Source organism: Myotis daubentonii, chromosome 1 (assembly GCF_963259705.1).
Source record: "Myotis daubentonii chromosome 1, mMyoDau2.1, whole genome shotgun sequence".
In the NCBI taxonomy this organism is placed as follows: domain Eukaryota; kingdom Metazoa; phylum Chordata; class Mammalia; order Chiroptera; family Vespertilionidae; genus Myotis; species Myotis daubentonii.
The window spans coordinates 183,314,403-183,337,717 of NC_081840.1; the positions used below are offsets into that span (position 1 = coordinate 183,314,403).

At 38.9% G+C, this 23,315-nt stretch overlaps 1 protein-coding gene across 1 annotated transcript in view; it reads right to left on the bottom strand.

Moving 5' to 3' along the window:
- Nucleotides 1-23,315, bottom strand: part of MRPL1 (mitochondrial ribosomal protein L1) — a 51,537-nt gene that overhangs the window by 12,950 nt on the left and 15,272 nt on the right. The window contains exons 4-7 of the mRNA XM_059667764.1: nucleotides 22,153-22,236; nucleotides 20,532-20,603; nucleotides 19,532-19,643; nucleotides 7,488-7,594 (exon numbers count right to left, since the gene is read on the bottom strand). Coding sequence (XP_059523747.1) covers nucleotides 7,488-7,594; nucleotides 19,532-19,643; nucleotides 20,532-20,603; nucleotides 22,153-22,236 — 375 coding nt within the window. The remainder of the gene's footprint in view (nucleotides 1-7,487; nucleotides 7,595-19,531; nucleotides 19,644-20,531; nucleotides 20,604-22,152; nucleotides 22,237-23,315) is intronic.

The following is a 23,315-nucleotide window of genomic DNA, read 5'->3' on the forward strand; positions in this document are numbered from 1 at the left end:
TTAAACTACTCAACATCAATTCCACATTACATCAAAAGTAGAACTGAATCACGAAGCAGTGTGGCAGAGCAGACTCTATAGAACCACAACAAGGGACGCCAAGATGACTTAAGTAAAGGTAAGACAGTCTCTCTTGTACAGGCAAATAAAAACACAAAATTAATACATTTTTCTTTCCCAAAACCCATCTTTCTAGATTAGGGGTCAACAAACCTTTTACCTAAAGAGTCAGATATTAAATACTTTAGGCTTTTTGTGCCTCATGTGATCTCTGTAGAAAATTCTTTGTTTTGTTTTGCTGTTTACAACCATTTAAAATGGTAAAGACCATTTTTGGTTCACAGACTATAAAAAACGAGCCACTATTGGATTTTGGCTATAGTTTCTTGACCCTGATCTTAATACCCTCTTTGTATCTAAAATGAGGAGGAACTCTCCCTAAGTGAGGACTGTGATGCTGTCAACGGCCTTTCATTGGCATATTCATCCCCAATCCAATTCTAAGATTATACAGGGGCAACAACAAACATCTTCAGTATTTCCAACTATATAATTAGAGTAACATCACTCATGGAAATATCAAACTTTTAAGAAAACTATGTTACTTTGCTTTGAAATCTTTTTTTAAGTATCTCTGATACTTAAAACCAATATTTCTATGGAATAGTTATACTGTATTATACATAATGGTAAACAGATTTTTATTCCTTTTTAAACAACTTTATTGAGGTATTCCTGACTTACTGCGTATTTTTAATAATTTTATTGAGGCATGTTTTGCATTTCATATTATTCGCCATTTTCTAATTTACAATTCAATAATTTTTTAGTAAGTTTACCAAGTTGGGCAACCATCACCAGCAAGCAGTTTTAAACATCTTCATCAACCCAATATGACTTATGCACATTTACTGTTATGACTGTTTCTTCCTGCCCCCACCCCAGGTAAGTGATTTCTGTGTCTGGTGTCTTTCACTAAGCATAATGTTTTTGAGGTTCACCCACAACAGAGCATGTATCCATAGTTTGTTCCTATTTATTGCTAAACTAGAAGCCCAGTGCACGAAATTCGCACCCGGGGCGGTGGGGGGGGGGGGGTACCTTCAGCCCAGCCTGCACCCTCTCCAATCTCGGATCCCTCTCACAACCCGGGACCGCTGGCTCCTAACCGCTCACCTGCCTGCCTGCCTGATCGCCCCCTAACCACTCCCCTGCAAGCGCGATGGCCCCCAACTGCCTTCCCCTGCCAGCCTGATCACCCCCAACTGCCCTCACCTGCCAGCCTGGTCACCACCAACTGCCCTACCCTGTCAACCTGGTTGCCCCTAACTGCCCTCCCCTGCCGGCTTGGTCCCCCAAAATGCCCTCCCCTACAGGCCTGGTTGCCCCCAACTTCCCTCCCCTGCCAGCCATCTTGTGATGGCCATCTTGTGGCAGCCATCTTAGGACGATGTGGAGGTGCGAGGGCCACCTAGGCTTTTATCAGTATTCAGGGGTGGGCAAACTTTTTGACTCGAGGGCCACAATGGGTTCTTAAACTGGACCGGAGGGCCGGAACAAAAGCATGGATGGAGTGTTTGTGTGAACTAATATAAACTCAAAGTAAACATCATTACACAAAAGGGTACGGTCTTTTTTTTTTTTTTTTTTAGTTTTATTCATTCCAAACGGGCCGGATCCAGCCCACAGGCCGTAGTTTGCCCACGGCTGGTATAGATAGTATTTCATGGGATCTGCTGCACATCTTTAAAGTGTTAATAAATTGCCATAGCTGGTTTGGCTCAGTGGATAGAGCATCAACCTGTGGATTGAAGGGTCCCAGGTTCGATTCTGGTCAAGGGCACATGCCTGGGTTGTGGGATTGATCCCCAGTTGGGGGCGTGCAGGAGGCAGCCAATCAATTATTTTCATCATTGATGTTTCTGTCTCTCTCTCCTTCTCCCTTCCTCTCTGGTGAATAAAAAATATATATGTATATATACATATTCAAGTGTTAATATGTTAACTATGTACATACTCATGAAACCATCACCAGTCAGGATAACAAACATGTCACTGATCCTCAAAATTCCTAATTCCTCCTTCCCACCTTTGTCCCCAAGTTAACTATTGATCTGTTTTCTGTCTGTCACTACACATTATTTTGCATTTGCCAGAATTTTATATAAATAGAATCATACAATATGCACTCCTTTTTGTCTGGCTTATTTCACTCTGCATAATTATTTTTAAGTTCATCCATGTTAAAGCATGCATCAGTAGTTTCTTTTAATTACTGAAGAATATTCTATTATAGAGATATAGCCCTGGCCGGTTTGGCTCAGTGGTTAAGAACATTGGCCCATGGAGTGAAGGGTCCAGGTTCGATTCTCAGTCAGGGGCATGTACTTAGGTTGCAGGCTCAGTCAGGGAGTATGCAAGAGGCAACCAATCGATGTGTCTCTTTCACATCTCTGTCCCTCTCTTCCTTCTCCCACCTCCCTCCTCCCTCCCTTCCACTCTGTCTAAAAATCAATGGAAAAACATCCCTGGGTGAGGATTTTAAAAAAATAATAATTTTATAGAAACCTAACGAAGTTTATTTATACATTCATCTGTCACTAGATATGTAGAGTGTTTCCATTTTTAGCTATTACAAATAACTCTGATATAAGCATTTGTTTACAAGTATTTTTATGGAGATATGTTTTCATCTCTCCTGAGTAATATCTAAAAGTGGAATAGTGGGATCATATAAGAGGTGGATGTTAAACTTCTTAAACTGCCAAACTGTTTGCCAAACCGATGGCAACATCATTTTACATTTCCACAGCAGTGTTATGAGCATTCCAGTCCCTCCATGTCGTCATCAACACTTGTCACAGTCTTTTTAACTTTAGTTATTCCAGTGGATATGTAATGATATGTCACTGTGGTTTTAATTTGTATTTCCTTAATGACTAATAATGTTGAGCATCTTCCAATGTGTTTGTCACACCTTGGTAAAGTGTGTTCAAATCTTTTGCTGATTTTTAAAGGGAATTATCTTATTGTTGATTTCTATAACTTTAACATCTATGTTCATGAATGATACTGGACTACCCTTTTCTTATTTTGGTCTGGTTTTGATATCAAGGTAATGTTAATTGCTTTAGGAGGAGGATAAATCAGGTTCCTATTACTCCATTTCAACCTAGAAAGTCTTTGATAGTTACCATGTCATTTTATCTACCCCTTCCTAACCTAGAAAGTCTGTACCACTATTAACTTCATTTTACATATACGGGACATGGAGGAAAACTGAAACTCAGAGAGCAAGGTGGCAGAGTTCTAATTTGGAACTAGGATTTGAAGCAGACAGTATGAATCTAAAACCCATTATTATACTACACTATTTAAGTAGTATTCAAAAAGGTTCACTTTAAGCACACAGAATAATTTGTTTGCCATTATAAAAATTATTATCTCTCTAAAAGATCCAGGGAGTCTGATCTGAAGCCCATGACTTTTTTTAAAAATATATATTTTTACTGATTTCAGGGAGAAAGGGTGAGGGAAAGAGTGACAGAAACATCAATGATGAGAGAATCATTGATCAGCTGCCTCCTGCATGCCCCATATTGGGTATCAAGCTGCAACCAGGCATGTGCCCTGACTGGGAATCAAACTCTGACCTCCTGGTTCATAGGTCAATGCTCAACCACTGTACCACACTGGCTAAGCCGAAGCCCATATCTTAATCATTGTGGTATTTGTTGAACAGAATGAATAAGAAGCCATGGCTTAGTATACTCTAAGTCTGGATCTATATAAACTACTAACTATTGAATATACTGAAAACATCACTTAAAAAGAAAAAAATCTAACTATAAAGAGTTTTATAAAGACATTCTATAGCCCCAAAAAGTCCAACCAAAAGAGTAACGACAATAGCTGCTACCATTTTAAAATTTTATTTAATCTTTAAATAAAATTGTGAAACAGATATTACCATATAAGTTTTATGGATGAGGAAAAGTGAGACACAACTACAGTAAGAAGCTTGTTTAATGTCTGCCATTCCTTAAGTAGCAGTACTGGTATTCAAACCCATGTCTCTATAGCTCCAGCATATTCTCTTAAAATTTGTATTTGGTTTTTTTTATTTTTTACATTACAATGTTGTCATCCCTAAGAAACAAGAAGCATTGCCAAGGGCCTTTGGGGAACAAGGAAATTCATACATCAGGTTCTAGCAGAGCTCAAAGCCAAATGAACTGGTGCTGAGCTTTGATGGTAATGAAGGCAATGAGCAGTTTCCCAATCCCTGACTGGATTAAACCAGCTTTGCCCCTTTCTAAAGCAAGTTTTCCTTCCATAAAACTATCCGAGCACTTTTTCTACATTTCTGATGATCGACAGTGGGCACAGTTCAATTAGCTTGGACTACTACCTGTTGGATATAATGCATAATTCCTCTTAGGGGTAGGATGGGAGGAAGAATAGCAGCTATTCAAGTAAGTCCAGCCATGAGGCTGAATGGTACAGGGTGAAGAGCCTGCACTCTGGAGGAGACTGCCAAGATTCAGATGCCTACCCTGCCTTACGCTACCTATGGGCCTCGGGAAAGTACTTAACCTCCCTGGGCTTCCATGCCTTCCTCTACAAAATGGGGATAATTTACCTTTCACGGGTTTGAGGATTGAAAGATAGAATATATAAAAAGTGTTTAGAATAGTGCCTGGCACTTGGTAGGCAATTTAAAATTTACTATCAATATAACTATTATCCCTATAGCTATTGCACAGAATAAAATTACACACATTAAATAGATATTTTAGAGATTCTTTAATATAAAAAAGATATTAGCAGCCCTTAGCTGGTTTGGCCTGTGGACTTAAGGGTCCTGGGTTTGATTCCAGTCAAGGGCACATGCCCGGGTTGCGGGCTCGATCCCCAGTGGGGAGCGTACAGGATGCAGCCGATCAATGATTCTCTCTCATCACTGATGTTTCTATCTTTCTCTCCCTCTCCCTTCCTCTCTGAAATCAATAAAAATATATTTTTAAAAAGATGCTTGCAAATAGCTGTGTATTTAAAAACATAATCCGGAGAACCAAGATGGCGGCATAGGTTAACGCCGGAGTTTGCTGCTTTGAACAACTACTTCAAAAGTAAAACTAAAAGACGGAAGGGACATCACCCAGAACCACAGGAACGCTGGCTGAGTGGAAGTCCTACAACTAGGAGGAAAGAGAAACGCATACGGACACTCAGAGGCGGCGCAGTACTGAAGTCAAATTCTGAGGTGCGGAGTGGGCGGAGCGGGCTGGCAGCGGAGGGCGCGGTTGTTGTTTTCAATCGGGAGGGAGTCGCAGACTCTGAGCTCCAGATACAGGCGAGTCTTTAGGGACCCAGACTCAAACGGGAGAAGCGGGACTGTCTGGCTTCGGTCAGAGCGAGTGCAGCTTTCTCTCCCAGCTTTGCAGCGGGTGCTGGGACTCAGAGAGGCAGAGCCCCTGGGGACAGGACTGAGAGCCGCCATAACTGCTCTCTCCGGCCCACCCTGTTGATCCTGTGCGACCCGCCCTGCCCAAGCCCTGCACAGAGGCATTTGCTGGATAGCCTCAGGCAAAGGCTAGATTAGCACCTCCCTAGAGGACAGAAGTTCTCTCACTGCTGACACAGCTGATTCTCATAGCCACTTGGCCTGGAGGTCAAACCCTCCCTGGTATTAGCTACAACAATCAAGATTTATCTATAAGACTGCGAACAAAGACCACTAGGGGGTGCACCAAGGAAGCATAACAAAATGCGGAGACAAAGAAACAGGACAAAATTGTCAATGGAAGAAATAGAGTTCAGAACCACACTTTTAAGGTCTCTCAAGAACTGTTTAGAAGCCGCCGATAAACTTAATGAGATCTACAAGAAAACTAATGAGGCCCTTGATGTTATATTGGGGAACCAACTAGAAATTAAGCATACACGGACTGAAATAACGAATATTATACAGACTCCCGTCAGCAGACCAGAGGAGCGCAAGAATCAAGTCAATGATTTGAAATGCGAGGAAGCAAAAAACACCCAACCAGAAAAGCAAAATGAAAAAAGAATCCAAAAATGCGAGGATAGTGTAAGGAGCCTCTGGGACAGCTTCAAGCGTACCAACATCAGAATTATAGGGGTGCCAGAAGATGAGAGAGAGCAAGATATTGAAAACCTATTTGAAGAAATAATGACAGAAAACTTCCCCCACCTGGTGAAAGAAATGGACTTACAGGTCCAAGAAGCGCGGAGAACCCCAAACAAAAGGAATCCAAAGAGGACCACACCAAGACACATCATAATTAAAATGCCAAGAGCAAAAGACAAAGAGAGAATCTTAAAAGCAGCAAGAGAAAGAAACCAAGTTACCTACAAGGGAATACCCATACGACTGTCAGCTGATTTCTCAACAGAAACTTTGCAGGCCAGAAGGGAATGGCAAGAAATATTCAAAGTGATGAATACCAAGAACCTACAACCAAGATTACTTTATCCAGCAAAGCTATCATTCAGAATTGAAGGTCAGATAAAGAGCTTCACAGATAAGGAAAAGCTAAAGGAGTTCATCACCACCAAACCAGGATTATATGAAATGCTGAAAGGTATCCTTTAAGAAGAGGAAGAGGAAGAGGAAGAAAAAGGTAAAGATACAAATTATGAACAACAAATATTCATCTATCAACAAGTGAATCTAAGAATCAAGTGAATAAATAATCTGATGAACAGAATGAACTGGTGATTATAATAGAATCAGGGACATAGAAAGGGAATGGACTGACTATTCTTGGGGGGAAAGGGGTGTGGGAGATGCGGGAAGAGACTGGACAGAAATCGTGCACCTATGGATGAGGACAGTGGGTGGGGAGTGAGGGTGGAGGGTGGGGCGGGAACTGGGAGGAGGGGAGTTATGGGGGGGAAAAAAGAGGAACAAATGTAATAATCTGAACAATAAAGATTTAATTAAAAAAACAACAACATAATCCTGTAAAAATTTGACAGATCTATAGTAGTTTCCTAAAAGTAGCTTTGGAAATTGATTTCTAGCATCTTCTGTAAATAGACAAAAAGGTTTTAAAACCCACTCAGAGATAATCAGAAATAATTCATAAAAATAAAGCAAATTACTCAATTCCATTAAAGTAGTATTAAATACCTATTATGAGCTCAGCATTATGCAAAGTCTTATAGGGCATACATAAGATCTAGACCCTACTTTATTAGGAACAGAAATAACATATATAGAATAATGAAATAAGGCAAAGTACAAGTAACTGTCAGTGGGTAGCACATAACTCAAAAGGAAGAAATTCTATAGTACCATTAAAATTTATGAGTTTAATCAATAAAAAAATTATCTATGTGCCACTCCTAATGCTAGTGACAAGAACAAGTTCCAAGGACTGATATATTATAAATTATTAATGAATCACTTAAGCAAAATATATAAAAGGGTTATTGAATAATTTCCATTGTTAACTTACTGTTGCTATTTTGGTCGAGAGAAAGTTCTCCCTTTCTTCATCTACCTTAATTTCAATTCCAGTTTTAAATAATTCAAGCATTTTGGGGATGTCACGGCCAATGGAATCTGGTTAGAAAAATAAAATATCCAAAGTTAATCATTCCATCTAAGCAAGTAGCAAAAATTAATGAATAAGAAAAGTATTAATCTCATGGTAAGACATACTAAATAAGTTGTGGCAGAGATACTCCAGGGTGGTCCCAATTCCTGGAGTTTATGCCCTTGTGTAATCCCCTCCCCCTGAGTGTGGATGGGACCTGCAACTTGCTCTAACCAACATGATGATTATGTGTACATGATTATATTACAAAGAACTGCAATGCCTATCTTAGAGGAGACCTTCCTCCTACTGGCTGTGAAGAAGCAAGCTGCAATGTTATGAGGTGCATATGAAGATGGCCACAGGGTAAAAAACTGAGACCCTCAGTCCAGCAGCCTAAAAGGAACTGAATTCTGCCAAAAAGTCACATGAACATAGAAGCGAATCCTTCCCCAGTCAAATCTCAGATGACACCACAGCCCTACTCTACACCTTGACTGAAGCCCAAGATCCTGAAGCTGAGATAATAAATGTGTGTTGTTTTAAGCCACTAAATTTGTGGTAATATTGCTGCACAGTAATAGGTAACTAATAAAAAAGTACGTGTAATTATACTACTTATCTACTTTAGAAACACTAATGACAAATTAAAATAAAATCTATAAAACAATCCTATATAATAAAAGGCTAATATACAATCTGTCCCCTCAGGAGTTCAACCAACCGGGAGTTCAATCACTCACTGATAATGTTGTGTTTTCATTGTCATTCAGTTCAAAACATTTCCAATTTATCTTGGGATTTCTTCTTTGATCTATCAGTTATCTAGAAATATGTTTTTTAATTTTAATGTATTTGGAGATTTCTCATATTTCTTTTGGTTACCTGATTTAACTATTATGATCAGAAAACACAGTCTGTATGATTTCAATACTTTTAAAAGTATTAAGACTTTCCTTACAACCCAATAAATGGTCTAACCTGGTGAAAGTTTCATGTACACTTGAGAAGTGTAGACCAAACAACACTTCTTATTGTTGGGGGAAGTGTTCTATAAATAGAAATTGGCCATGTTTGTTGATAGTATTACTCAAGTCTTCTATATCTTTATGGTTTTTCTTATCTATAGACTAGAGGCCCGGTGCACAAATGCGTGCATGGGTGGGGTCCCTCAGCCTGGCCGGCGATCGAGGCCTATGAGGGGGCTGGCTGGCCAGAGTGAGGGACCCTGGGAGGTTGGCTGGCTGGCCCCCCATCAGGGACCAGGGGGAGGTACTGTGGGAGTTTGGCCATCCAGGGGAAGGGACCACAAGAGGTTAGCCATCAGGGGATGGGCTGTGGGAGGTTGACCAGCCAAGGGGGGAGGGGCTGCTGGGGGTTGGCTGGCAGGGGGGAAAGGACCACAGGAGGTTGGTCGGCAGGGGGGGAAGGGGCCGTGGGAGGTTGGCTGTGGGAGTGCACTGACCACCAAGGGGCAACTCCTGCATTGAGCATCTGCCCCCTGGTGGTCAGTGCACATCATAGCAACTGGTCGACCGGTCATAACAGTCTTTTATATATATAGATCATGTATTTTGTAGCTCTGTTTTAGATGAGTACATCCTTTTATTATTATAAGATATCCATCCATATTTTTCTCTAGTAAATTCCTTGTCTTAAAAGTCTATTTTGCCAGATATTAATATAGTTAACCCAACTCTCTAACACTTACTGTTTTCATGGTATATCTCTAATTTTCATTTTACTTCCAGCCTATTTGTGTTTGAATATCAAGTGTGTCTCCTGTAGGCAACATATAATTGGATTGCTTTTTTGTAGTCTTATCTTTTCTGCTTTTTGGTTGAAGTGTTTATACCATTTCCAGTTAACCTAAAGTTTGATAGGCTGGATTTAGGTCTTTATTTTAATGTATTTTCTATTTGTCTCACCTCATTTGTTCCTCTGTTCTTTCTTTACTGCCTTCTTTTGTTTTAAACAAGAAGTTTTTAGTATATCACTTTTATTCCTCTATTTAATTTGAAGATATATCTCTTTTTGTGTATGTGCTTTTCATTTGTCCTAGAGATTACAATGTCCACATTTATTTATCACAACCTACTTCATCTTAATACTGACTTCTTCCAGGAAAACAATAAGTTTGTGCCAGCCTATTTCTATCCTCCCTACCTCACCCAAACCTGCTTCATCTCCTGTGTAACCATCTTTAAAATAGTATTCACTGTGCTACTCAAGACAGAAATTAGGGAATCATTCCAGATTCTTCCCTTTCCCTTACCCCAACAGCTAATCAATAATTCCTGTTATTTCTACCTCCTCCATATCCCACAACAGCCTTACTCTTCTCTGTCATTACTGCCACTGTTCAGATTCTGTCTTTATCCATCTTTTACCTAGCCTACTGCATTGGCCTCCTCACTGGTCTCTGTTCTTAAGGTTTCACTGTCCTCAAATCACCACTCTATCATTTACACAGCTCGCACATATAGACATTCTAATAAGCAAATCTTATATCATCCTTCAGGAATTTTTCAGTGGCTCCTACCTGCATAGAGGATAAAATCAAATCTCCATGGCATGGTACACAAAGCCCTCTGTGATCTGGCCCACTGCCTATCACTGTCTAACCTCAGTGACCACCATAATCTGATAATACTTTATGTACCAAACGATAGAAAGCTACTTTTAATTTCCTGAGCATAACTGGCTCACTCATACTTTTGTGCATTAATACAGGCCATTTCCTCTACCTGCAATGTTCTCCCCAGGCGTCAGGAAAGGAAACGCCTATTCATGCTTAAATGCTCAACATAGTGGGTACCTTCTTCACATGATCTGATTCTAAAAAGTAGTCCCTCATTCCTCTCAGTGCACTGCACCTTTTCCACTGGTACACTTTCTGCATTTAGTATAGCATTTTGTTCTCATTTCTCTCACTGTTCAATGTTTACCTTCTTAAAGATGGGAACTACGTTTCATCTTTCAATCCTCACTATTCAGTGTACTGCCTGGAACATAGTAGGCACTCAATACTATATGCTTATTCAATAAATGAGTTATGAAGGTAAGAATGATATTTGAAGACATGAAAAAGAATGAGTTCTAAAGTAATTATGGAGCATGAATAGTTACTTTAGGACTTGTAGGGAGTCAATAATAACCGAGGCACATATATATTATAAACTTGCTATATACCCAGGTTATGTAAAGCTCTTGCATACATTATATAACAAAAACAACATGGGGAGCATAAAACCCATTTTGTAAATGAATAAACAGAGGCACAAAAATGTTTTAAATAATTTGTTCAAGGTCACAGTGTCAAAGCCAAGTCTGAGAGAGGCCTATGTTAGCCACTAATCTATTCTTTTTCAGTATAACCCAATGTTAAATCTTCACTCTTATTTCTAGGAATTTGCTCCCCTTATTGCTATGTAATTGCTCTCCTTTTTCTCTGTACTTTTATGTTCTCTTACTTTTTCCTTGTTGTTACTTTCTCTTCCTCTAATTTGATTTCCATAATGAACATAACATGTACGAAGCTATATTGTCAGGTATTTCACCAAGATGTACTTTCTCTTTTCTTCTTTACTAGGGATACTGCAGGGAAAAAGCAAGTCAAATAATGGAAGTTAGGGAAAACAAAGAAGGAATAGCTACTGAGAAAGGAGGTAAGTGAAGATTACTAGGTGTTATCGGTTAATAATGCGGATTTTATAATAAAGAAAACACAATAATTTCAAGAGAAACATCAAAAGTGCTTTATTCAAAGTAATGTCCATCACTATCTATACCTTCCCCCCATCTTTCAGGTAATTTGTGGATACCGTCCCAATAGAACTTTTCTTGTTTTGAGGCAAACCATTCAGAGACCCAATTTTCCACTTCATATGTTTTGAAGTGCTGCTCAGAAAGTGCATGTGCCATTGATCAGAACAAGTGGTAATCTGAAGGAGCAAGGTCTGGTGAATATGGCGAGTGGGTTAATACCTCCCAGGCGAGATCTTTTAACCTATCTTTAACTGGTTTTGAAGTGTGTGATGGTTTGTAGTCATGAAGCAAAATTACTTTCCTGTGTCTTCTGGCCCATTTTGGTGATTTTATGTGGTTCAAACTGATTATTTGTTGTCAGTAATGATCAGTATTAACGGTTTCACCTGGTTTTAGAAGCTCATAATTCACCACACCTTCCTGATCCCACCAAACACAGAGCATTGTCTTCTTTCTGAAGCTTTTTGTCCTTGCAGTCGATGTTGATGGTTGACCTGGATGAACCCATGATTTTGTGCATTTGGGATTCTCAAAATAAATCCACTTTTCATCTCCAGTCACAATTCGATACAAAAAAGACTTTCATGCCAGTGAAGCAACATTTTACTGATGACTTTTCGGTTTTCCATTTGTCTTTCATTCAGTTGATGTGGCACCCATTTTCCTTCCTTTAAAATCTTTCCCATTGCTTGTAAATGATCGGAAGTTGTTTGCTGAGCAACATTTAATCTTTCTGGAAGTTGTTTTTGAGTTTGACACGCATCTTCATCCAATAACGCTTGTATTGTTGGTCTTCAAACTTTTTCGGTTGACCTGGACGTTCTTTGTCTTTCACATCGAAATCACCACTTTTAAAGCATTTAAACCAGTGTTCACAAGTATCTTGAGATGGAGAATGTTCACCATAAGCTTCCCGAAGTATTCAGCAGCACTTTTCTTCAAAATAAAGTAATGAATTAAAACTTCCCGCAAATACTTTTTTTGGCACAAAATTCAACATTTTTAAGTGTGAAAATATCTATGATAACACCTTCAGAAAATTTGACATATGAGGTTTTGAAGCTTGTTGTCAATACAACAAAAGAGCATACATATCAAATTGCATAAATATCAACATTAGTGTAACTCCATCTAGTGAAAAAAATCCGCATTATTAACCAGTACACCTAGTACTTAGTGTAAAAGAAAGTTTCAAGAAAGAGAAAAAACTAAGAACAAATCTTTAAATGCAGCAAAAGAAAGATCCGTGATGATTACTGAGAACCACATTTTAGCTGAATACGGGAGAAGGATAAAACAAAGAATAACACTAGCTAAGGAAATGGAGACAGCACTGAAAACCACTTATTTGAAAAACTTGTATGAAACAACAGAAAGGATTAGGATCGTAGCTAGAAAGGATAGCTGAATCAAATAAAAGTGTTGGGGATTTGTTTTGTTTGCAGTTTATTCGTTTAGCGAAATGCTCAGCTAAGTCAGTTTATATACTGCAGAAAACAAAACGCTTTGCCCCGAGACAGCAAGGACCCTGTCTGTCTTTTTCACAGTCATTACACTCCAGTCTTGGCACATAGCAGACACTCAATACCTATAAATACAATTATCCTAATCTTAAAAAAAAGCCCCTATAAATTATAGATATGCTCTTCAGTTGCAGTATTTAATCTATATCTTCTATCAACCGAATGCTGCACTAAATGTTCATGCACCGTATAAATATTAATTGAGCACCTACTATGTGCCAGGTACTATTCTAGGCCATAGAAATATAGTAGTGGACAAAACCAAAAAATGCCCTTACTCTAATGGGAGGAACCAAACAACCACAAATAAAAAATGTAAGATGCCCAAGTGTAAGTCCTAAAAATAATATAAAAACATAAAATGAGAAATCAAGTGTTAGTGGGAAATGATGGGTAATATCCCATATGAGATGGTTATGGCCTGGCCAAGTGGCCCAGTGGGTTGAGCGTCATTCTATGCACAGAAATGTTGCCAGTTTGATTCCTGGTCAAGGCACGTACCTGGGCTGCAGGTTAAATCCCCAGTCAGGGCACGGACGGAAGGCAACTGATTAATGTTTCTCTCTCACAGTGACATTTCTCTCTCTCTCTCTTTCTCTCTCTCAAGCATGTCCTTGGGTGAGGTTTTTTTTAAAAAAAAAAAAAGATGGTCATGGAAGGCATTTTTGTTTAGGTGGTATTTGAATGAGAAAGTGAGCCAGGAAAATAAGCAAAGAGCATTATACACAGATGGGACAGTAAGTCCAAAGACCTGAGAAGAGAGAACATTTAGCGTGTATGAGGAAGGGCAGCTGTAGTAAAGGAAATGAAGGAAAGAATAACAGAACCAGCTGTAACACATCAATAATTCATCTATAATAATTAACACTGTACTTTATCATCACTGGAATCTTTCACACATAAATACTTTTTAAACTAATACACAAGTGGGGGAAATTCAGAAAAATTTCAAATTGATTACTCTGCAAAAAGTCCTTTTTCAGTATTTCTTAATATAACCAAAAAGAGTTCTAACTGTTTAAATAATGCAAGCAATACCATGCTTAGTCTATGTGTTAAAAATATTTCACATTAGATTTCAACAATTTTACATCCATTACTCTTAAATACAACACACCACCACTTCCTTACAAAAGGCAGTAGATGTGAATACTCTTTGGACAAGTTTGCTGGAATATCCTTTTGATAAGACTCCAGGTAGAACACTAACATTCAATTTTAAGAGCTACATATTAAGAGAAATACACAGAGGGTCCAATTTTTTAATCATGTCCCTTTCCCACCTATCTGCCAATAACTGAGTATGGTTTAAAAGAACTGAACTATTTTCATATATGCTACTAGAAGCCTGGTACACAAAATTTGTGCATGGGTAGGGTCCCTAGGCCTGGCCAGCAATCAGGGCCATCTTCCCTGGCTTCTGGAAGCCAGCCCTAAACCCTGCCGCCAGTCGCCCTCTGTGTCTGGGGCGATTGGAGGGTGTTTGCACCCCAGCACTGCTCGTGTCAGCTACCACCCACACCTGGTTTCCAGTTCCCCATCAGGCAATTGGAGCCTGCCGGCCGAGGGGAGGAATTAAGAGGTTGGCCTTTCCTGCCTGCTCGATGGCCCCGCCCCCCACCGCTGGTCACCCTCTATGTGTGGGGCGACCAGTAGGGCAATTAGGGCCCCGGTGCCACCTGCGTCCATCGCCACCCACCCCTGGTTCCCCGTTCCCCATTGGGCAATCAGGGCCTGTGGGCTGGGGGCAGCTCCTGCATTGAGCATCTGCCCCCTGGTGGTCAGTGCACATCATAGCCGACTGGTTGTTCCGCTGTCCAGTCGATTTGCATATTACACTTTTATATATATATAGATAGCACCTACCATGGTTCAATATGCATAATAGAAGACTGACTCAATTAAATCAAGATATTTTTCATACTAGTGTTTTTTGTTTAAGTAAATTCTACATAATATATAAAATTAGGAATAAAAATATCAACAGAACATATCCATATTAGAGATAAAAGAATTTCAGAGGGCGCTGATATTATGGGGTTAGGGGGAAGCTAGTTTACAAGCAAAAGGAAACCCACTTTCTTCCAAGAAATTTTAAAAAGCAAGTTTTAAATGTCTTTTTTCTGAAATAAAAAAGAAATACTAAAAAAAACCCAAATGTGCATTTAAAAATAGAGAACTTGCCTACAGTTATGTGAGCAATTAAGAAAAGAAATAAAACAAATAAAGCTACAGCACTAAACATGCTGCAAAATGTGAACATTTAATCCAACCAAGATGGTTACACCCACTCCCATTAGTAAAACAAAATGTAGGACAAAATGGGAAATGAATGAGCTTAGCTGTAGGGGCTTGTTTGTTTGTTTTTTAATTTCATCCTTTTGCTCAAAATGTAATTTCTATTTTACCCTAAAGTCTTTTGTTGGCTATAAGGGGAATCAAATGTTCCTAAAAAAGAATCAGAACAAGCTCTGAAAAGCATAATACAAGCCTCATTTGTTCTAATGCACATCTGGTGTATTTTGTTTTAACATTTTTGACAGGTTAATCATTTGTCTTCATGTTTAAAGAACACGAAAGTTTTGCTAGTGCTGTTACACAGATCATGTGGGGGTGAATAGAAAAAGCTAGAGAAGGAGAAAGGTCTCTTTGTTTTTTCAAGATGCTTTGTTAAACAAAGGTGAGAGGGGGAGGGGCAAGGGGGGAGGGGGGAGTGTACATAGGTAACTTGACCTTGGTGTACAGAAACTGACTCATTATGAAAGTAAAAATAAAGCCCATTAATAAAAATTAGTAATTTGAGGGGGAACTTTTCTTATTTGAAATGAAGTTATTTGAAAACCTTTCAGAATAAAAACAACAGTGCCTAATTTTGTGATAAAAATCTAATTTTTTTTAAAAAACCCTCAAGGCTAAAAAACATAAAGGCCTAAAGGGTTATTCAGAGAATAGATAAAGTAGCAAATGTGACTAAATTAACTTCTGGGAAAAACCAGTTCACCATGCAAAGAAAGGAGATAGCTAAATAGAGATATATTTAGCATTTAGCTTCAGTTTTAATTGACTATATTTAGTACTGTTTGTTTTTGTTGAGCTTGAATTTAATTAGAAAGAAGTATGAGAAATATTTTCATCAAATTGAACTGTAATTCACATTTAATTTTTAAAATAATGTCAATTTCAGGTCTTACTTAGGAAAAATGACATCTGATTCCATGACAACAAACACTATTGTAATGGAAAATCCTAATAAAAAGTGCCATACTCAGTTCAATAGCTAATAAGGATGTGTTATTCAATACAGACTATCAAAATAAATAAATGAAACTCTAGTACAACAAAAGAATTGGAGAGTACATATGAAATTGTTCAAAGTACAAAACATAATCTATAATTCATGGTGTTAGTGGCTACCATGTCTGAAGAATTTTGGTAGGAATTTTCAGCTCAAGTAGAGTTAAAATGTGAAGCCCAATCTACTAAAACAACATTAAAATACTTGTTCTGTTTACACTATGAAATTTTATTTGAAATAATACCTATCTATAGCAGATATACAGTAAAAAAAATATCAGCACCATTTGACTCTTCCATTTGTCTTTCCTGTCCCTTCTTAATTACCTGATGCAATCCTAACATACCTGACATTTGTCCTCTTCATTTCCAGTCTCATTATGAAGACATTAGTTTAAACATTAACTTTATTAGTCTCTGGTGATTGTGTCCAAGCTGGTCTCCCTGCTTCTAGTTTTGATTGATGCCAATACATCTTATGAACTCTTGCTAGATTAAACCTGTAAAGAATTCCCCACCTTAAAAACTTCTAAAGGATTCTACTGAATATACAAAAAAATGAAAGTCCAAGCTTACTAGGATCTTATTCCAGATCCTTCTCAATATGACATCAATCTACCATTCCAACACAATTTCCCATTATTCTCTTTCATGTCAATGTAGGGATACCTTTCAATACAGCTAAAGAGGACTAACTGATATTTCCTGTACATGGACTGTAATTTCTGACTTACTTCAATGTCTATGATTAATAGATTCTTCCTTCTTATTACCTTGAAATTCTAGCAAAAGCTAACTAATAATAAAGCAGAAAAGTATGCTTGTGAAATCACATATTTTTGCTTAAGTATCTTAGCAGAGCACACTGTTCCTGTTTCTAGTCACCACCAGATATGCAGACTCACTGGCCAACCACAAGAGAGCAAAATTAGTATCAGGAACGGGATGACCAGCTGAGTCAAACTGCACATCCGGTCCACAGAAAATCCCTGCTACTCCCCTCAACTCAATTCCTACTTCCCTTTTACCTTATATAATTATCTGGTTTGACAAGAACTGATAAGATGGGCTTTGGGATAGGAGTCCCCACCTTCTCAAGTTGCCGGCACTTGAATAAACCACTTTCCTTCTCATCAGCACCTGTCTCACAAGTTTGGCTTTCATTGCAGCACGCAGCACAACTACAGTTTAGTTTCATACTTAAAAAGTATTACCCTTAATCTATGCATCCAATTATTCATGATCAGTTTAAATGCTAACTTCCTCATCTATATATGTAAATTCTTCTTCTACTGAAAACCTGCAGCACCTTGTGACTTTATCATTTATGTTATACTTTAAAACATAGCTACTCATGTAGCAACTAGAGGCCCGGTGCATGAAATTGGTGCACAGATGCAGTCCCTAGGCCTGGCTGGCAATCAAAGCACGAGAGTCTGGCTTGGAAAGGCAGGTACCAGCTGACCTCTGGGCAGCACCTGGGCCCCTGGGCCCCCGCGTGCCACCCTCCCCTTGAGTCATCAGGCCCCCACCCAGCTCCCTCAGCACATAGAGCCAGGTGGTGGCCCCACCCCCTACTGCCGCCGCTGGTCTCTGTCTGCAGGCCAATAGGTGGGGTGATCGGGCCCTGCTCACACCTGCCTTGGCCTGGCACCACCCGCTCACCTTCTCCACCATCCCACCACGGTCCCGCTCTCGTCAGGGCCCATCAGGGCTGGCAGCACCTCAACTGCCACCTGCTGCCAGCACCACATCGCCAACACCCGCCATGTTCCACGCCACCCCCTGGTGGTCAGTGCATGTCATAGCGAGTGGTGGAACTACCAGTTGAACGGAAAATTTGCATATTAGTCATTTATTATATAGGATGTTACTTTCCATACTATCCTATATAATAAAGAGGTAATATGCAAATTGACCATCACTCCAACACACAAGATAGCCAACACCATGTGGTCAAAGATGGCCGCCATAAGATGGCCGGCAGAGGAGGGCAGTTAGGGGTGACCACGCCAGCAGGGGAGGGAAGTTGGGGGCAACCAGTCCTGCAAGAGAGGGCAGTTGGGGACGACTGGGACTGTAAGGGAGGGCAGTTGGAAGTGACCAGGCCTGCAGGGGAGGGCCACTGAGGGGAATCATGTCTGCAGGGGAGGACAGTTGGGGGTGACCGGGCCAGCAGGGGAGGGCAGTTGGGGGCAAACGGGTCAACAGGGGAGGGAAGTTGGGGGCAACCAGGCCCGCAGGGGAGGGAGGCTGGGGACGACTGGACCAGCAGGGGACCAGTTAGGTGTCGATCAGGCTGGCAAGGTAGTGGTTAGGGCAGCCATGGGCAAACTACGGCCCGCGGGCCGGATCCGGCCCGTTTGAAATGAATAAAACTAAAAAAAAAAAAAAAGACCGTACCCTTCTATGTAATGATGTTTACTTTGAATTTATATTAGTTCACACAAACACTCCATCCATGCTTTTGTTCCAGCCCTCCGGTCCAGTTTAAGAACCCATTGTGGCCCTCGAGTCAAAAAGTTTGCCCACCCCTGGGTTAGGGGGTGAACAGGCTGGCAGGCAGAAGCGGTTAGGGGCAATCAGGCAGGCAGGCAGGTGAATGGTTTGGAGCCAGCAGTCTTGAATTGTGAGAGGGATGTCTGAATGCCCGTTTCCCTCGAGGGGTCCCAGATTGGAGAGGGTGCAGGCTGGGCTGAGGGACACCCCCACCCCCTCTAGTATTTCATAAGAGAGAAATATCCATAAGGGAAAAGTTCCTTAAGGAAAAAAATCTGCAGTGCCATGCACACTGTAAGCATTCATATATGAGTTGAATGCTGACATAAATTAGCATACCTATTGTATTGATAAAGAGGTTAAAAACAGTATAACATGTCTAATGGGTAATACTTTCACTTAATTTCAAGTTAAAATATGGCCTAAATAGCTCCCAGTTTGGCTCAGTGGATAGAGTGTTGGCCTGCGGACTGAAGGGTCCCAGGTTCGATTCCGGTCAAGGGCATGTACCTTGGTTGCGGGCACATCCCCAGTAGAGGGTGTGCAGGAGGCAGCTGATCGATGTTTCTCTCTCATCGATGTTTCTAACTCTCTATCCCTCTCCCTTCCTCTCTGTAAAAAATCAATAAAATATATTTTTTTAAAAAAATGTCCTAAATTTAAAGTATTATATAGTAATTAGCTTTGCAAATTATAATAGATTACCAACATCAATGTCAAGAGGGAAATCTGCATGTTCTCACATAACACAAAACTCAAATAGCAGGACATATTTATTCTACATATATATATTAGCAATTTTGTTTTCTAACAAAACATACATATTAGAAGAAAGTTGCTGATAGCATATTGAAATAATAAAAAAGAATTCTCCCTTACTTCGATTAAGCTTTGGAAATCTTTTTTTCAGTTTCTTCTTTAATGGATTAAGCTCGGGCATAATTTCTGGAACAGCCACATAAAAGTCTGGCTCAATTTCATCATCCAAAATCTAAAAAATCAAGATAAAAGATAACCTTCTGAAAAGAAAATATAATGTAGTAATTCCCCTTATAATTTAAAAAACACACATTAAGCAATGGTTTGTCTTTAAACAAGGATCATACGAACACATTTACCAATTATGAAAACCATTAGAAGCAAAACATTTTCTGATCTTTTCTCTTAAAAATAGTCACATCCATTTAAAATATATGTATTTAAAGGGTTTAATTCTTCCATTTAAAAATGTACTTGATTATAAAATGAAGCAACTTTTTAGAATAGTACTGCCTAGGCAACAAATATTTTACCAATGATTCCTTTTGCTTAAATCTTACCAATATATGTCATTCAAAGCTGTGGTTTGGGATTATAGTGAACCCTAAAGACTTGAACCCTGGCAAAATTAAGCTGTGACTCTGAAATTTTATCTTCCTGTTACTATTCTTTATTTTTATAAATTCTTCATCCCCTAAATAATATTCTGTATTCCTCTTAACAATAACTTACATTAAGCAAACACTTATCACATGCCAAGCATTCAGTTCAATATTTAACATGGTTTAATTAATCCGGTCTTCACAATAATCCTAAGAGACAAGTACTAATATTGACTACACATTCCAGATTCAGAAACTGAAGACTTAGGGAAGATAAGTTTGTCCCTGTACTTATAAGGGACAGACCCAGAATTGAAACAAAGGTAGTGTGGATTCAGAACCAGGGCTCTCATCACTAGAAATATTAAGCAGAGGCAATTTGAAATGTCAAAGAACGGTATGTGAAATTTCTACTCCAAGACTTTCCAATACTAATTCTAAAACATGTAATAAATAAATGGATGGCAAAGATAACTAAACAATTAATATAACTAATGAATATGAAAATAACACTGTACCTTCTGAATCAGATTAGTTCCTCCTGCAAACGCAGCTCCATGTTCTTCTGCTATTTTAATCTCTGATGCATTCTACCAAAATACAATAGTATAAACATCAATTCAGTCTGCTTTCAAGTATTTTGTCAGAAATAATATTACAGCTCAAGATAGAAACTGTGGCTTTTACTTTTAATTGGAAATGCATCAATTTTCAATGAGATGCATCAGAAATATTACATCCAGAACAAGTTTAGTTTTTAGGTAATTGAGGTATTTCTTGTAACATGAGCAAATAACTAAAAAATGAATGAGGCCCTAGCCGGTTTGGCTCAGTGGACAGAGCATTGGCCTGTGGACTGAAGGGTCCCAGGTTCAATTCCAGTCAAGGGCACATGCCCAGGTTGCGGGCTCAATCCTTAGTAGGGAGCATGCAGGAGGCAGCTAATCAATGATTCTCTCTCATCATTAATGTATCTCTCTCTCTCTCCCCCTCTGCCTTTCTCTCTGAAATCAATAAAAATATTTTTTTAAAAATGCATGAGGAACCTACCAAGTAGTTCAGCCTAAGTCTCTAATACCATAAACATATCATCTTCCAAAAGTAAAAAATTAAAATATATTTAGTTTTGCTCCTTAAATGGAGATATTTTATCAAACCAATACAGAGAGAAAAAAAAAATTTTAAGATTTTTTAAACTGATTGTTAGAGAGAGGAAGAGAGAGGGAGAGAAAAACATGCATGTGAGAGCGAAACATCGATCGACTGCCTCCTGCACGCCCCCTACCAGGGATTAAGCCCACAGCCTGGGTTTGTGCCCTGACCAGGAATCTAAGCAGCAACAGTTCAGTGCATGAGATGATGCCCAACCGAGCCACACTGATCAGGAAGAGAAAAATATTTTTAATAAATGATAGAGCCAAAATTTAGCCTGTTGTCTGAAAATTCAAAGAAAAAATACACAGCATTAGTTATTTTCTTTCTCTATGTTCCATTTATACCATTTGGTTTTACTGTGAAATATATCACACTCCCTTAGTTACTCAAGTTTTGGGCATTCCAACAGCTATATGCTCTACTTTTCTGGAAAAAAAAAGTAAAGAATTTCTTCCTTGCAAGTGAGACAGATGGAGAAGAATCAAAACACCTTACAAAATAAAATCATAAACACATTGTAAACAAATGTTTATAAATACAAAAAGTTTGACCAAAACCTTATTACTGTACTTGTTATAGCCTTGACTTTCTTCACTTTCTACACTAGATATTCTTTAAAGTGTGGTTTCTGTGTCTTCAAAGCACTACATGGGCCCAAAATAATTTTATCGTTGTTTGAGGAGTTTGAGTCAGAAGCAGGAGCTAGTAGAATAAATTCTGTACTTCCCTTCAGTGCTTTTGTGAGAAACAGAGTATCGTAGAATAATAACTAATGATGAAGTTAATGTTCTAGTTTAGCTTTTTCTTACTTTAATGACATAACCTCAAATGAGTCATCTTACTGCTTTGAGGTTCATATGGGGAAAATAAGACTTGGTGAATGCTAGAATTTTCTCTAATTCTACTCATTCAGTTATTCTGAACACTTACTAATGTTTTATTAAACAAGTTAAAGGATATAAAAAGTTGGTTAAAGTTACTCACCCCTGTAAATACAGCAACTTTATTGATTTCTGAAACGAATGGGTATGGCAAACTAACAACACTGGCAAATGGCTCCACTTTTTTCTAAATACACAATGGAAAAAATGATTGTGAAAAATTCATTCATCTTTTCTGTGCCTCTCACATCTGTAAAAAACAGAACTAACATGTTTTATTTTTTAATGTTTCAATTCTACCACATATCCTCTCATTAATCCAGAACTATTCAATGATTATAATTTAAGGCATCAGAGATTTTATTTCTTTTGTAAGAAACCATCATGAAAATCTAAATCTCTCTACCCAGCTCCATACTCCCATGGTACTTGGCTTCTATCTCTACATCATTCATCAGTGTCTCAAATATTGAAAGATGTATTTGCATATCCATATCTTCCCCAGCACCTAGTACAACACTTTCTTTCTACATGGATGCCAATAATTTTTGCCACCTTGAATTAAATTTAAAAGGATATGTAATCTTGTGACACCATCAAGGAGGAAATGAATGCAACTGTGCATACTGAACAATAAATATCCAGCTGATCTGCTCAGTAGGACACACTAATCTCCATCATTGGCTCTAAACAATCTGGTGATATTAACTCTAAATCCAAGACAGAATGACAAGCCTGAAAGGCTCTTCTGAGTGGGTCTATATGGAAACAACCTAAACCACCTACCACTTTCAGACATCTGTGGGAAGAAAATTGGAACATCTAAAACACACAGTAGCATGCACTTGAGGCCCCTAATATGGGTGGAGATTCCCCAGGGCCTCCGAACTAATTTGTTCAGTCATTTGGTCAAAGTCCTGTCTGTCTAGGCTTGTGGCTCAGATCTCTTAGGGAAACTTCACATGGAAACAAGTTCTAAGTCCACAATTTTGATGCAGCCTTAAGGGTTGGAAAAAAAAGAGAAAAGGGGTGTTCCCTAATTAAAACTGAAAGATTGTATTTTTAGCTTATTTTGAGTAGAGATAACCTTCTGAGGCTTTTTCAGACAAGAAAGTACACTTTTCTATCAGACGTGCAACTCAATTTTATTCACTGGCATTCCTTTGCCATTAACATGTCACAACTGGTTTCAGTAAATTTTTCAATGGCAAACAATCATAATAGCATTCCCTGGGGAATACTGGCTTGTTACAAGCAGTCTATCAA